Consider the following 16,409-nt stretch of genomic DNA (forward strand, 5'->3'; position numbering starts at 1 on the left):
CCCTCATTTTGGCAATTATTGTGGATAAAAGCCTTCATGAACCCATGTTTATCTTTATCTGCAACCTCTGCATCAACTCACTTTATGGGACAGCAGGTTTTTATCCCAAATTTCTGATATTATTTCTGATAGATTTCTGAGGAACTCATACATAGCAAAATGCTCAACAGGACTATGGCAATGGAACAGATATGAACAATTATGGTGAATTATGATATTTGAGGACATGAACAGCTGTAGAGGATTATGAAATACAAGTGACTGCTACAGGAGGAGTATTCCACAATCGATGTTGTTCAAAACCAGTCCCGCAAGCATTTGAATGAATATGAAAACTCCTGCCCTTTTTACAAGGAAAGTTGGGGTAACGTTTTTTCCCCCTGGATAATTTCAGTGGAAACACAGCAAGGTGTGCTCAAAATCCTGGGTAAATGATAAACGTTCCTGCAGTGGGAAAAGGACTATTGTTTTTACATTTTGTTTTCAGCAAATGATATAAATATTTTGATAGTTTTTTAATTACATCCTTATTGCTGTGCATCATATATATAAAATAAAATACCTTGTTTTACACAATTTAATACTCTACCCAGTAAAGATGCAAAAAATGTCACTTGAAAACACTTCCTTCGAGGAAAAATGAAATGTAATTTATGAAGGAATAAAAATATGTACAGGTAATGTCCTTTTTTCAAAAAGAGCAACCACAAAACATTTGCCAGTTGTGAACTAATATCAATCAGCAGAAGAAAATTGTAATTGACAGAGGCTGCAGCCACATCTTTCTTGGGCCACAGCCAAAAAAAAAATGCTTGAGCACATACGGATGTTTTACACACCCCAAGTGGCCAGATTCATCATGTTCAGTCCTCAAACGTGCAGAGCAAAATTCCTGAACCACCACAATCTGAAACACTGGGCCCCCATGACCTTCTAATCACAAGACAGAAGGCAACCCTGAACTGTTAGACGCCACATCTGATGGCTCAGACAACACAGTTGGCACGGGACTGCTTTACCAGACCCTACCGCCAAAGACATCGATGCCCACAATCATTGAAACACCCGAAAAAGAAAACTTGGTGCATACGCCCACAGAAAACACACCTTTGGCCAGATCTTAATACAACACTACATTATTCTTTAGGACTGGATCTAGGCGAACCTCCATCCATCTCACAACAAAGGAATCTCCTGACTGTGTTTGCAACGAAAAAGAAAGTGCTGACAAAGCAATGAAAGAATGTCAGGCTTCCATATCACACTGTGCCCCATGATGGCTGGCTCGAATCCAGACTTGTCACTAAGCGCGTATGATGATAATGCACGTATGAATACTGACTTCTTGCATTAATTCAATAAAATTTATGGAGATGACTTAGCCTGAATAAAATTAGCCAATAGAAGTTGGAATGTAGCTGGACTAACCCTCCCAGAGAGCTCAGTTATGAATTGACTTACTAGAGTATGCGGATTGGGAGGTGGATTGTCCAATCTGCACATGCTACATTTTGATTATTTTTTGCTGACCTAGAATCCTCGCCAATCGTGACGAAGTAGTTTTGGATTGATGTGGAGACCCCCACAATTCACAGAAGAGCTTACTGACACAGAGAAAGTTGTCAGTCCAGCCAACACTAGCCACTCCAAAAAAGATCATAGGTAAATAGATCTCAGACCAATTTGCCACCCTAGTCTGAAAATACAGACTCATCCTTAAGAGATGCGTCTCATTTGGAACCGATCTGGGAAAATCCAGATTGAGTGATTTTATTAGAATAACATAACAGCTAAACATTTGATGTGACCTGAAAGATTTAGATTCACCGTTTAGAAATCACATTTATATTTTATATTTATATTTAAATTTTCTGTTCATTTTTTGAAGAATTTTCAATTCAGAAATTCAGAAGCCTTTTGGATAAGAGGTAAAACTTCTTTGGAAAATGAAATGAATGAAAGTCTAGTTCAGTTCTCTTAAGCCAAGATTTTTTATAGCATTTAGATTTGTATTTAACATTTAAGTGTAACTTTTAATATTTACATTTACATACATCTATTTTGAACATTATTTTAAATTTTGTCATAAATATCATGACAAGTAAAATCCTGAGCTGCTCAACAAACAGCAGCCCAAAGGAGGAAGAAGAGCGAGAAGACAAAGAGGGAGGTGTTTCTGCTGAATATTCAACCAAATCCTCCTCTCAGGTCAATGGCTGCAGCTTTAATGTCATCCAAGAATGCATATAAAAACATTGACTCATCAACAACAAAATGAGCAGGCAGGATAGAGGATGCCTGTTTCAATTGAATAATTGTTGAGCCCTCTTATCTACACAATCTAATCATGAGGATGGTAACATTATCTCTTATTTACTGATGGATAACGCTTCAGACGTGACCATGTTTACTCTGTCTGGATTTAATGTAATCATAAATTACAGATTTCTTTTATTTGCTCTCACCTTTGTATGTTACTGTGTGATTGTTCAGGTAAATGTGACCCTCATTGTGGCAATTATAGTGGATAAAAGTCTTCATGAACCCATGTTTATCTTTCTCTGCAACCTCTGCATCAACTCACTTTATGGGACAGCAGGTTTTTATCCCAAATTTCTGATAGATATTCTGTCGACCTCTCACGTCATCTCTTATGCAGGATGCCTCGTGCAGAGTTTGGTGGTGAACTCCTCAGTTTGTGCTGAGGTTTCTTTTTTGGCACTCATGGCCTATGACAGATATGTGGCTATATGTCAACCTCTGGTGTATCATTCTGTGATGACCATTCAGAGAATTTGTCTGCTTGTGTTTGTCGCATGGATTCTTCCAGTGGGTCAATTGCTCATAACTACAATGTTAACATCAACTCTGAGGTTATGTGGCTCGCAGATATCAAGAATATATTGTGTTAACTATGTCATACGTAGATTAGGATGTACTCCCTCAATAACAACTGTATTTTCTCCTGCTTTCACAATCACATTTTATTTCTGTCATTTTCTGTATGTCATTTACTCTTATTTCTATATCATGAAAACATGCCTAACATGTAAAGAAGAAAGGATGAAATTTCTGCAAACGTGCTTGCCACATTTAATGTCTTGCATTATCGTGGCCCTATCTGTACTTTTTGATGTGCTGAATATGAGACTAAGCTTAGAAAAATTACCTGACAGTGCCCAGAACTTTATTGCAATGCAGTTTCTGCTCTTTCCTCCACTAATCAATCCTTTAATCTATGGTTTAAAACTGACCAAAGTTAGAAACAGAATTGAAGGTTTTCTGTGCAGAAAGAGTTGAAAAATTTAAATTTTTTATCAAGTGGTCCGCAAAAAATCCCCCAAAACACAGTACATGAACTGTCTGACTCACAAAACCAGAGTGAGCGCTGTGCCTGCAAATATTGGTTGTCCTGAATGAACTTAGCCTCATGTCAGTTGCATGAAAGCAGGTCAAGTTTATCCTGGATAAGTAACTATAGTGATTTAGTCTCTGCAGTTAGCCTGCTCCAGATCAGGCTAACTACTGGGATAAGAGTAATCCTGTGGTGTTTCTGCTGTCAGTACTGTGAGAAATAAACATTTTCTTCTGCATTTCCGGTGTTTGGTTTATTCATGAATTCTTGTTTACAAAGGAATGTTCAAACTTATGCCTGTTTTCCATTAGTCCTTTTTTCCTCACCAAACATGACCACACTTGGTCGATTTGTTTCTTCATCACCTGTTTTGTCATGCTGAACCATGCCGATACATAATCAAGATTGACCTTCTCCAGAGTGGAGCCAAGGCATGCTGACTCTACCCAAGGAAAGCCATATTCTCTGAAAAAAAAAAGGAAAAGTTTATTTAACTTTAAAAATGTTACAACTTGAAATGTCACGTCATACCAATGACAATTGCTGCTCGAAAATGTGTCAGCATTTACGACACACCCTCAAGTGGGAGGCCCAATTGTGATGAAAAATTATTTTCCTTAACAGTGCTGGGCTCATGTACCATACCTCACCAATCCAAAAAAAAAACAGGCCATTACATTAATCTCTCGCTACTAGTTATTATCATAATGATAGTACAATTTAAGTAATTGATCCTATTTAATTAACCTAATTTGTGTTTATACATTAGACCATTTATGTGGAGAAAGAACTTAAACACATGTTCATCAGTTTGATTATGAATTTTATAAACAAAGATGTTAATCATGCTTATGTTAGAAATGCGAAAATAATGAGTCTTAAACTGATCTAATAATAAATTTTTCTTTCTTGTTTGTTACTGTTAGAAAAAAATGTTATTCAATCAATCAATCAATCAATCAATCAATCAATCTTTATTTATATAGCGTCTTTTACAATCAAAATTGTTTCAAGGCCCTTTCCAGAATCCCAGGGCCTGACCCCAGACAAGCAACAGTGGCAAGGAAAAACTCCCCTTTAACAGGAAGAAACCTTGAGCAGGACCAGGCTCATGTAGGGGGACCCTCCTGCTGATGGCCGGCTGGGTAAAGAGAGAGGAGAGGGAGAGGGAGAGGGAGAGGGAGAGGAGAGGAGAGGAGAGGAGAGGAGAGGAGAGGAGAGGAGAGGAGAGGAGAGGGAGAGGAGAGGGGGGAGGACAGGTAGAGGAGAGGAGAGGAGAGGAGAGGAGAGGAGAGGAGAGGAGAGGAGAGGAGAGGAGAGGAGAGGAGAGGAGAGGAGAGGAGAGGAAAGGAGAGGCACAGAACACAGAACACAGAAACACATAGCAGCAAAAATACACTATTTATACAGCAGGTCAGCGGGGCTGGAGGTCATCATGCAGCTCCGAAGGCGGCGATACCTGTAAATTAATACAGGGGGGGGGGGGGGGGGGGGGCAGAAAAACTACACAAGAATCAGCATAACTAGTCTGCTTGATGAGGAGGAGGAAAGGAGAGGAGAGGAGAGGAAACCATGACCCAGTGGGGTGACAGAGGCCTGTCAGGTGATCATGTTTCTGGACCCCGGCAGCCTTGGCCTATAACAGCACAGCTAAGATGTGACCTAACGATTAGACGACCCCCTAAGTATGATAATTTGTCTGTCTATGATAATAACTGGAACTGCAGAATTAGTAACAATAAGCTTTTTCAAAGAGGTAGGTTTTAAGTCTGATCTTATAAAGTAGCGATGGAGTCAGCCTCCCGTACCTGGACAGGGAGCTGGTTCCATAGCAGGGGGCCTGGTAGCTAAATGCTCGGCCTCCCATTCTACTCTTAGAAACTCTGGGAACCACAAGTAGACCAGCATTCTGAGAGCGGAGCGGTCTATTGGGCTGATAAGGTATCACTAGCTCCTCCAGGTAGGATGGAGCTAGGCCTCTGAGGACCTTGTAGGTCAAAAGAAGGGTTTTAAAAATTATTCTAAATTTAACGGGCAGCCAATGAAGAGACGCCAGTACAGGAGTTATGTGATCTCTTTTGTCAATACCTGTCAGAACTCTGGCTGCAGCATTTTGGATCAGCTGGAGGCTTCTTAAAGAGTTGTTTGGACACCCTGATAATAAAGAATTACAATAGTCCAGCCTGGAAGTAACAAATGCATGGACTAATGTTTCAGCATCGTACTGCGTCAGTAGTTTCCTGATCTTTGTGATGTTCCTCAAGTGAAAAAAGGCACTTCTAGAGACTGTTTTAATGTGTGAATTGAAGGAGAGATTCTGGTCAAAAGTTACTCCAAAATTCCTCACAGAGAGACTAGATGTTAATGAGATACCATCTAAAGTGATCATGTGATCTAACTATCCCTGAGAGGTTCAGGACCAAACACCATGACCTCAGTTTTTCCTGAGTTAAGGAGGATAAAATTTGAAGACATCCAGGACTTTATGTCTTTAAGACAGGTCTGAAGCTTCACTAACTTCTCTGTCTCCTCTGGTTTCATGGATAAATAAAGCTGAGTGTCATCAGCATAACAATGAAAATTTACCCCATGTTGCCGAATAATGTTCCCTAAGGGAAGCAGGTACAAGGTGAAGAGGATTGGTCCAAGTACAGAACCTTGAGGAACTCCATGGCTAACCCTACTGTATGAGGAGGGAACACCATGGACATGAGCAAACTGGTATCTATCAGATAAATATGATCTAAACCAGTCTAGTGCTGTCCCTTTAATCCCAATCACATGTTCTAGTCTCTTTAACAGGATGTTGTAATCAACTGTATCAAAAGCAGCACTGAGGTCCAGCAGAACCAGCATAGAGACCAGTCCATGATCTGAAGCTATAAGAAGATCATTAGTAACTTTAAGAAGTGCTGTTTCTGTGCTGTGATGAGCTCTAAAGCCTGACTGAAACATCTCAAACAGGCTGTTCCTCTGCAGGTGCTCCAGTAACTGAGTCACCACAACCTTCTCAAGAACTTTAGAGATAAAAGGAAGGTTGGATATTGGCCTGTAATTTGCTAACACATCAGGATCCAGTGATGTTTTTTTAAGCAACGGTTAATCACTGCCACCTTGTAGGACCGGGGTACATAACCTGTCATTAAAGAACAATGGATCTGGTCCAGGACAGAACTGCCTATCAATGGTAAAACATCCTTCAACAGGTGTGTTGGGATGGGATCTTAAAGACACGTGGTGGTCTTGGATTTCTGAATTAGCGATGACCCCTCAGAAAAATATATAGGGCTGAAGGAGTTTAATGGCTTGTTGGAGAACCTGTATGTTCCCACAGTCAGCACATCTGGTGATGGTCCAGTTGTTGGGATGGCCTGGTTGGCTTTCTCTCTGATAGCTAGAACTTTATCAGTGAAGAAGCTCATGAAGTCTTCACCACTAAGGGAAGAAGGGATACGTGGATCTAAAACACTGTGACTCTTAGTTAATTTGGCCACAGTGCTGAAAAGAAACCTGGGGTTGCTCTTATTTTCCTCAATTAAAGAAGAAAAATAAGCTGTTCTAGCCTTGCGAAGGGCCTTTTTGTAAACTAATAGACAGTCTTTCCAGGCTACATGATAGCTGTCTATTTTACAAGAATGCCACTTCCTTTCTAGTCTTCACACTTTCTGCTTGAGGGTCCTGATATGTGAATTATACCAGGGGGCACACCTCCTCTGATTTACTATTTTCTTTTTCAGGGGGGCAACAGAATCAAGCGTGATTCTTAGTGAGGTTGCTGCACCTTCAGCGATTCAACGATTTAGAGGACAGGACATGACGCAATACGTTACCCAATACGTTACCACACTATTCATATACTGTATACCATAATGTTATTTTGATGTAATCAGCCTGATAAGATTTTTTTTTCCTCAAATTGTTAGGATAATTTAAAATAATGAAGGCTGTAAATGTGACCTGGACCTATCTGCTGGTTTTATAATAATGCAAACAAACAAAAAAACACACACTTTCACATTTTAACTGTTTTTACACCTTACATACACACACAGGCACACACACAAGGGTCAATAGAAAACTCAAAAATTACAAGTTTTTTTTAAGCCCTCTGTACTGGGCAAAAATCACACGTGGCCCTGCGTTGACAATGTTTGTTAGGTACTATGAAGGGGTTGTCGCTGCCTTTCTTTCAGGGTTGATTGCAAGGTCATTCGACCTGGGATGAAATGCAGCGTGACATGGGTCACCCCAATATGAAAGCTGGCCCACATACCTCGCTAAATTACCTGATGATGTTGATGTACCTGCCTATGGTGTTCTGATTTTGTCACTGGACTTTCAACACAGTCTGAGTTGTGAAGGGCAGAGATTTCTCCCCCCGTTTTCTCAATCAAACAAATCAAATGCGTTGCTACACGATCTTTATTGGAGGTGCATACATGAATTACACCATGATCGGGAAATACAACCAATCAGGGATTTTTATATATATATATATATATATATATAGTGGCCACAACATTTTATTGATCATGTCAGCCCACTGGCAAGATCACGAGATCCACAAGCTGCTCAGCTTTAGCTGAGAAGAAGAGATTTGGTGGCCGAGTTCAGCCACTGAGCAAGACATGGTTATCTATGTCGATATTACCAGTCTGGGACGCACTGTCGCCATATTTATATGGTCACCTGGCACTGGCTAAAACCTCCTGAGCATCTCCAGCTGCCCATCTAGCTGCAACACCAGTAACTCCGCATCACCACTGTGGTCATGAATTTCAGAGACAGACGGCTAACATAAATTTATTTCTCTTAGAAAATTCTCTAGACAGTTTCTTTGGAAATCACTTTTTCGCTTAGTAGCCTAATCATTCGAGCAATGCATTTGACAAGTTAATCAAATTTTGTCTGTTACAATCTTTCCAAAAAACCTATCTTGGCCTACAATCTTAGCCAAAAACTCTATCTGCCTTCACTAAATTGATGCTTGGTCATTGATCAACCTCCGCTAAGCTTGTAAACTTTGCAAAATCTAATATTTAATTCTTAATTCATTAATTTAATATCTGCTTTTTATTTATCTGCAAAACAATGTGATTTGGAACACAAATAAAAGTTAACCCTGTTTTGCTCATTAAATGAAACAAAAAAAAATGAAATAAAAATCATTTCTTTCACTAAGAAAAACTGAGGGCACCTTGCACTCTAGTAGCTACCATTTTCCCCATTACCTTTACCCATGAATGCAGAATTCTATTGATCGCACAGCTGAATTTTAGGGGTTCTTACATGCACAGCCTGTTTTAAGTCAACCCACAGCATGTGCCTGGGATTAAGATCTGGCCTCTGACTGTTTCAAGACTCCATTTCTTAGTTTTCAGCCAGTCATTGCGAGATCTATTAGTATATTTTGATTGCTGACATCACTTCAGCTATAATTTCTTTTGTATACACTCAAGCACCGTCTGATCCATGGTCAAATTCATGGTAGATTTCATGATAGCGGCCTATCAAGGTCCTGCTGTAATAAAACATCCAACCAAACAACTAATCAGTTGGTGTTTGTTTTATGTCAAATATGTCTCCTTTTCTGAGGTCACAATAATTCAGTTTCTGGGTTTACTGTAAAAAGAACATTACATCTCTATATTGTCTGACAATTTAGAGTGAAGCAATTGCGGAAAAGCAAGTTTATCTCTGTGGAGGGAGGGAGAAGATAAAGAGGGAGGCGTTTTTGCTAAATGTACTACCGAATCACCTTCTCAGGTAAACGGCTGCAGCTTTAATGCCACCCAAGAATGCATATAAAAACAACTCGCCAACAACAAAATAGGCAGGCAGGACAGAGGACGCCTGGTTCCCTTTATACAGGCAAGCTGGTTACATTGCTGATCCCTCTTATCGACACAATACAATTGTGAGGATGGTATCTTGATTATCTATTATATTTATGATAGATTAGATATATGCTGTGATGGATAACGCTTCAGAAGTGACGATATTTACCCTGTCTGGATTCAATGGCATTGTAAATTACAGATTTCTTTTATTTGCTGTCACCTTTGTTTGTTACTGTGTGATTGTTCAGGTAAATGTGACCCTCATTGTGGCAATTATCGTGGATAAAAGTCTTCATGAACCCATGTTTATCTTTCTCTGCAACCTCTGCATCAACTCACTTTATGGGACAGCAGCATTTTACCCCAAATTTCTGATAGATATTCTGTCGACCTCTCACGTCATCTCTTATGCAGGATGCCTTGTGCAGAGTTTGGTGGTGAACTCATCAGCATGTGCTGATTTTTCTTTTTTGGCACTCATGGCCTATGACAGATATGTGGCTATATGTCGACCTCTGGTGTATCACTCTGTGATGAATCCTCAGAGAATGTGTCTGCTTGTGTTTGCTGCTTGGATTCTTCCTTTGGGCCAGATGCTCACAACCATAATATCAACATCAACTCTGAGGTTATGTGGCTCGCATATATCAAGAATATATTGTGTTAACTATGTCATACGTAGATTAGAATGTACTCCCTCGATAACAACTGTAATTTTTCCTGCTTTTATCATCACATTTTATTTTTGTCATTTTCTCTTTATTATTTACTCTTATTTCTATATCATGAGAACATGCCTAACATGTAAAGAAGAAAGGATAAAATTTCTGCAAACATGTCTGCCACATTTAATGTCTTGCATTATCGTGACCATGTGTTTACTTTTTGATCTGTTGCATATCAGAATTAGTACAGAAAGATTACCTGACAGTGCCCAGAATTTTATTGCAATGCAGTTTCTTCTCTTTCCACCGCTAATCAATCCTTTAATCTATGGGTTAAAACTGACTAAAGTTAGAAACAGAATTGAAAGATTTCTGTGCAGGAAGAGGTGAGAGTTTTAAATAATTTTGTCAAGTGGTTGGTGAATTCTTGTTAATAAAAGGATGTTTAAACATAAGTCCCTTTTTTCCATGTCAAACCATGCTGAGTAGAACTCACGCTGGACTTTATCCAGATTGGGACACTCAAGTTTCATAATTATTTTTAAAATAAATTGAGCTTTATTTCACTTTCAAAGAATTACTTACTATCAATTGGAAATGTAAAATCATACCAGTGACATCAACTGATGGACCCTGTGTCAACATTTTTGACATACCCTTAAACAGGCAGCTCAAAAAGCATTATTTCTGAAAAAGAATTTTCTGTATGCTGACAAAAAACAACTGTTCATCAGTTTGATTCTGAACTTTATAAACTAAGCAAAATATCAATCCTATCATGTTTATTCAGTTAGATTTAAAAAAAAAAAAAAGATTATTGCATTAAATGGATCAAACATTATTTTTTTAGATTGTTGTCTGTCCGTCATAAAGAAGTTTGATTCAATAAAATATTGAACAGTTGCAAAATTGACCTAGTCCTGTCTGCTGGCTTTTCCATAATGCCAACAAAAAGCATATTCCTTGATGCTGAGTTAATTACTTGTACTAGCTCAACTGTTGCTTCAGCAGTCTAATTTTAATAGGATTTTCAGTTAACTTCTGCTCATCGATGTACTGCAGCCCCTCCTATCAGCACTACTAAACTATGTATACATTTTCAATGACTTACAAAATGTTCACAAATAGAAAACTAAAATTTCCTCCATGGCTCATTGATAAAACACAGACTAAGGCTGTAAAAATAAATAAATAAACAGAGTCAATAGAAAACTCCAACATTAAAGGTTTTCTTAAATCCCTTTTATACTGAACAAAAATGTTTTAATGCTGTTACAACATGGGCCAAGGTAGTTAAAAAAAATAAAAATAAAGAGTACATAAAAACTCCCGCACTACAGACTTTCTTAGACGTCTTTAGAGGTTGGTCATGATCTGTCAGTGCCTGCTCTTCTGCTCTGGTGCTGAGGTGGAGAATTCCACTGCCACACCCCTCTTCCACACCCATCTGATTTGGCTTCACCATTTTCACCTGTTGCTTCTGCGTCTGGCTGTATTTAAGCCATGGCAGCGCAGTTCTACTTTGCCAGATTGTTATTGCTCCATGTCCGACTCTCCTTTCTTTGATAGGACTTAATGGTTTTGACCCTGCCTGTCTTGGACTTTTCTTCTACTTCTCTGCCCTGGTAAATCTGACAACCTTCTGTTCCCGATAGAGAGTTTTGCCGTGTGTTTATTCGGACCGTTTCCCACCTGTGGCTGCGGGGTGTTTTCCGCATTCCACAGAGGCCCTTTATTACTTCTGTGCTGACATCTTCTAGTATTCAATAAAACCGTTTATTAAGACTGTCCGGAAGTGTTGTGTTGCGAGTGGATCCCACCACACCCATGTCATGATCAGTCAAAATGAGGGCAGAAAATAACTTGCATTTAGTCTTGCTGAAGAGAATTCAATTTGACTTCTGTTTTTTTTCCAAGGACATTTATTCTCTTGGCCAAGATGCCTCTTCAGTTCTGAAGAAGCCTCTAAAATTGTGTTAAGCCAAGATTATCTTTGACCTGGATGACTGAGAACATTTACTCACAACCTGAATGTAATTGAAACAGTGTTGGCTTTTCGTTACAATTTTGTGATTGCTTATCGCAGCCCATCGCATGCTAAAAAAATCCAAATGTTGAAAGAAAGCAATTCATCTGGTCTCATGTTCTTCTTTTTATCTGGAAAAGAGTCACAGAGACAGTGGTATAAGCAGAGGTGCCCAGACTTCCCTCACTCCGATACCTCTTCCAGCTCTTCTGGGAGGATTCCAAGGTCAGCCAAGAGACATTGCCTCTCCAAGGTGTCCTGGGTCGTCTTTGGGGCATCCTCCCATTGGGACATTCCAAGAACAACTCCCTAGGGAGGTATCCAGGGGCATCCGAAACAGAGGCACATGTTAATCTCACGCCCCATTTTTAAAGAAAACTTGAATTCATTCACTTTAGACAGGACCTCTCCACCATCATTAAGGCATGTTGATGAGGGAAATCCACCATTTTCTTGGCTTTTTTTTAAGGCAGATGGACATTTTCTATGGCCTTCCCGGACTACTCCCAGAACCGAGTTTTTGCCTCCAGGATAGCCCAGGCTTGTTCGGACTGCCAGTACCTGTCAAATGGCTCAACAATTTCACAGGCCAACATATTCCGATAGGACTACTTCTTCAGCTTGAGGGCACACATTGCTTCAGGTGTCAATCACCAGATTTGGGAGATGCTGACACAACAGGTACAACAGATTGTGCCCACAGCGATGAACTGTTGTGTTAAACAATGTAGGAGACCCCCAGCCTCCCTCTGATAGGCTAATTCATGGTGGATGATTTTGTTGAAAGCATCCTGCAGACAACCAAAACAATTGAACAGTTGGTTTTTGGTTTATGGTAAATATTTGTCAATTTTGTGGTGTGGCGGTAGCTCAGTCTGTTCGCATTGGGCTGAGAAGTGGAAGGTGTTCAGTTCCAGACCCGGTGGACACAAAAACATGGAAGGTGTACTGGTACTTGAGCAAGGTAATGAATCCACAGTTGTTCACATAGGGCCCTGTGATGAGCTGGCATCTTGGCCAAGGGTCTACCCTGCCTTGGTCTATATGCAGCTAGGATAAGCTCCAGCACCCTCCCTGTGACCCCAAAAAGGATAAAGTGGTCAAGAAAATGAAATACATGGTGGATTCTCTGATAATAGCCTATACAGGTCCTGCTGTAATAAAAGCATCCTGTAAGATCAATCAAACAACTAGTTGGCTCTTTGGTGTTTGTTTTATGCCAAATATACTGTTTTACTACTGTAAAAAGAACAGTATCCTGGGCTTTGTCGATGTTGCTGTCAAACATCAGCTTGACCTTCTTGCTTCATGCAGAGAACAAAGGTTTACCTTTGCAGATCACATCACAACAGAACTATTTTATCAGACAATTTAGTGTGAAGCAGTTCTTGAAAGACAAGTTCCCTCCCTCCCCCCACCTGGAGAACACTAAGAGGGCGTGGTTTCAGCTGAATGTTCAACTGAATCCTCTCAGGTTAATGGCTGCAGCTTTAATGTCATCTGAGAACGCATATAAAACATTGACTCACCAACAACAAAATAAGCAGGCGAGAGAGGACACTGTTTCCCTTTAAACAGTGAAGATGGTTATACTGCTGATCCCTCTTATCTACACAATATAATTATGAGGATGGTATCATGATTAACTATTATATTTATGATCGATTAGATATATGCTGTGATGGATAACGCTTCAGAAGTGATGATATTTACCTTGTCTGGATTCAATGGCATTGTAAATTACAGATTTCTTTTATTTGCGCTCACCTTTGTTTGTTACTGTGTGATTGTTCAGGTAAATGTGACCCTTATTGTGGCAATTATTGTGGATAAAAGTCTTCATGAACCAATGTTTATCTTTCTCTGCAACCTCTGCATCAACTCACTTTATGGGACGGCAGCATTTTACCCCAAATTTCTGATAGATATTCTGTCGACCTCTCATGTCATCTCTTATGTAGGATGCCTCGTGCAAAGTTTTGTGGTGAACTCCTCTGCTTGTACTGATTTTTCTTTTTTGGCACTCATGGCGTATGACAGATATGTTGCTATATGTCAACCTCTGGTGTATCACTCTGTGATGAATCCTCAGAGAATGTGTCTGCTTGTGTTTGTTGCTTGGATTCTTCCTTTGGGCCAATTACTCATTACTATTCTAATAACATCAACTTTCAGGTTATGTGGCTCACAGATATCAAGAATATATTGTGTTACCTATGTCATCCGAAAATTAGAATGTTCTCCTTCCTTAACAGTAATAACTGTGTTTTCTCCTGCTTTTACTACCACATTTTATTTCTGTCATTTTCTGTACATCATTTACTCTTATTTCTATATCATGAAAACATGCCTAACATGTAAAGAAGAAAGGATGAAATTTATGCAAACATGTTTGCCACATTTATCATCTGCAATTGTTGTAATTGGATGTTTGCTATTTGATTTGTTGCATATGAGATATGACTCAGAAAAGTTATCAGAAAGTGCCCGCAATTTTATGGCAATACAGTTCCTGCTCTTTCCTCCACTAATTAATCCTTTAATCTATGGTTTGAAACTGACACCGATCAGAAACAGAATTCAAAGTTTTCTATGTAGGAAAAGTATGTAATAATTTGCTAAGCTGTTCAGCGGAGGAAAAATGTTTTTTCTCTTCCTAAAAATTCTTCTAAGCTCATTTTTAAAGCTTCTATATTCATCAATAAGTCAACAACAAAATGACAATGATCCTTTATTCATATTTCAGGACAGATAATGCATCAGTAATTTCTGACTGAAATTTCACAAGTTGGAATCAGGTGGTTAGTCCGTTGACAATATTTTGTTTAAGAAATGAGAAACAATGAACTAGTTACAGTGTTTAAGGAGACAATAGAAACAAAAATCAACAATACTGGTTAAGCTGTATTAATAAATTCTTTTGTATTAACCTTTTTCTTGGCCTTTAATAGAAGAATTTGCATTTTGGCTCTTTTCATGGGCACAGTATCTCCAAGAATCAACAAATAAGCTTAATGTTTTACCCCATTGTACAATATAACCTTAACAGGTCACATCCCTCTGAAAGTGCAGGCCAACATTAGGCTGAAAAGCTAAAAGAAAAAAGTCATCAGACCTATCGCAGAAATATTATGTTAACAGTTCTTAAAACATTCTTAAAAAAGAAATAAAGATTGAGCTCAGCAACTACTTACTGATGATATGACTGCTGACAAAAGCAGCAGGATGAATTCTGAAGTGTTCTAGGCAATATTATCTGCTCATATTCAGTCAAATGCTTCAACTTCATTAGATGGTGCTTTACGCTTCAGATGGACAATGAAACAAAACATACTGGGAAAACAGCTAATGAGGTTTTTAGGGAAAAAGTAGCAAGTTAGGCAATGGCTTAATCAATCATTTGACCTGAGTCTGACTGAGCATGTATTTCACTTGCTAAAGGGAAAACACCCCTACTAAAGATAGTTGCAGTCATGGCCTGGCAGAGCATTACAACGAATGAAACCCAGTGTCTGGTAGTGTCTCTGCACCAACATTTCAGGTTGTAATTGTTTTAGTTATTGGTCCTGAAGGCATGAAAGAGAAACTTTTACCAAATCTACAGAATTTTAAACCATCACATTCCTTAAAAAAACCTCGGTTTGATTTTTTTCGACTATGAGCTCAGTTTTAATACAAAAAAGAAGTTTTTACCATCTTAATCTAGCTAGAGTACACACATTTCTCGCAGGTCGACATGCTTTTAATGCATGTTGATGCATGCGTTTATCTCCAGTCGACTAGATTACTCAAATGCCCTGCTCTCTGTTCTTCCCAAAAAGAGTGCTTTTAACATAAAATTATTACAAAACTCAGGTGCTTGAGTACTGACAAGGAACAGCTAGTGACTAAATGCATCTAGGCATGTAGATATGGTCAAGAAAACTTGCTGAAGTTCAAACTGAGCATCAGAATGGAGAAAAGGGTAGATTTAAGTCTCTTTGAATGCAGGATCATTGTTGATGCCAGGCAAACAGAAACTGCTGATCTGCTGGGATTTCCATGCACAGGGTGTGAAGTAAAAATTACTATTTTTCTCAAAATTCTAAATTGTACTGCAGAATTGACATTTACTCTCAATTAGTGTCCGGAGGGACCTTCTGGCTCTCAGTGACCATATCATAAGACCAAATCAGAAGAGTCTGTTGTATCCAAGATTAGCATCTTCTGTTTGGGATAGTGAAAGACAGACTGGCTGGCACCAAACACAGTTGATACAAGCCAATAACTCTACATTTGCCTAAAATACCTCTTGGAATGAATGTCTCATCAGAATTGGTGCTGGCACTGCATAAATGAACTGCTGCTGTGTTGGTATCACTTCTCATGATCAGGAAACTTCATTTCAACGCAAGTCATCTGAGTCTCCAGTGTGTAAGCTCCACCATAAACCCAGTGCTCTCCTGCACTACACTCCTGGCTGCGAGTGACAACCAGGGTAGGCCCTCTTCCCAATCCCGGTTAAACTCAACACAGTAGACTCT

The 16,409-nt window shown here is 39.2% G+C and overlaps 3 protein-coding genes across 3 annotated transcripts; all 3 read left to right on the top strand.

Moving 5' to 3' along the window:
• The first annotated feature begins 2,379 nt into the window (after positions 1–2,379).
• On the top strand, positions 2,380–3,324 carry LOC101079269 (olfactory receptor 1D2). The gene has a single exon (XM_003979308.2). It carries the CDS (start codon positions 2,380–2,382, stop codon positions 3,298–3,300), a length of 921 nt encoding a protein of 306 aa, XP_003979357.1. The 3' UTR covers positions 3,301–3,324.
• A 5,908-nt stretch (positions 3,325–9,232) lies between these two features.
• On the top strand, positions 9,233–10,293 carry LOC101079793 (olfactory receptor 1D2). Its single transcript, XM_029840314.1, has one exon. It carries the CDS (start codon positions 9,330–9,332, stop codon positions 10,248–10,250), a length of 921 nt encoding a protein of 306 aa, XP_029696174.1. The 5' UTR covers positions 9,233–9,329; the 3' UTR covers positions 10,251–10,293.
• A 3,274-nt stretch (positions 10,294–13,567) lies between these two features.
• LOC115252604 (olfactory receptor 7C1) lies at positions 13,568–14,497 on the top strand. Its single transcript, XM_029848093.1, has one exon. It carries the CDS (start codon positions 13,568–13,570, stop codon positions 14,495–14,497), a length of 930 nt encoding a protein of 309 aa, XP_029703953.1.
• Positions 14,498–16,409: the final 1,912 nt, after the last annotated feature.

Source organism: Takifugu rubripes, chromosome 1, assembly GCF_901000725.2.
Source record: "Takifugu rubripes chromosome 1, fTakRub1.2, whole genome shotgun sequence".
Lineage (NCBI taxonomy): Eukaryota > Metazoa > Chordata > Actinopteri > Tetraodontiformes > Tetraodontidae > Takifugu > Takifugu rubripes.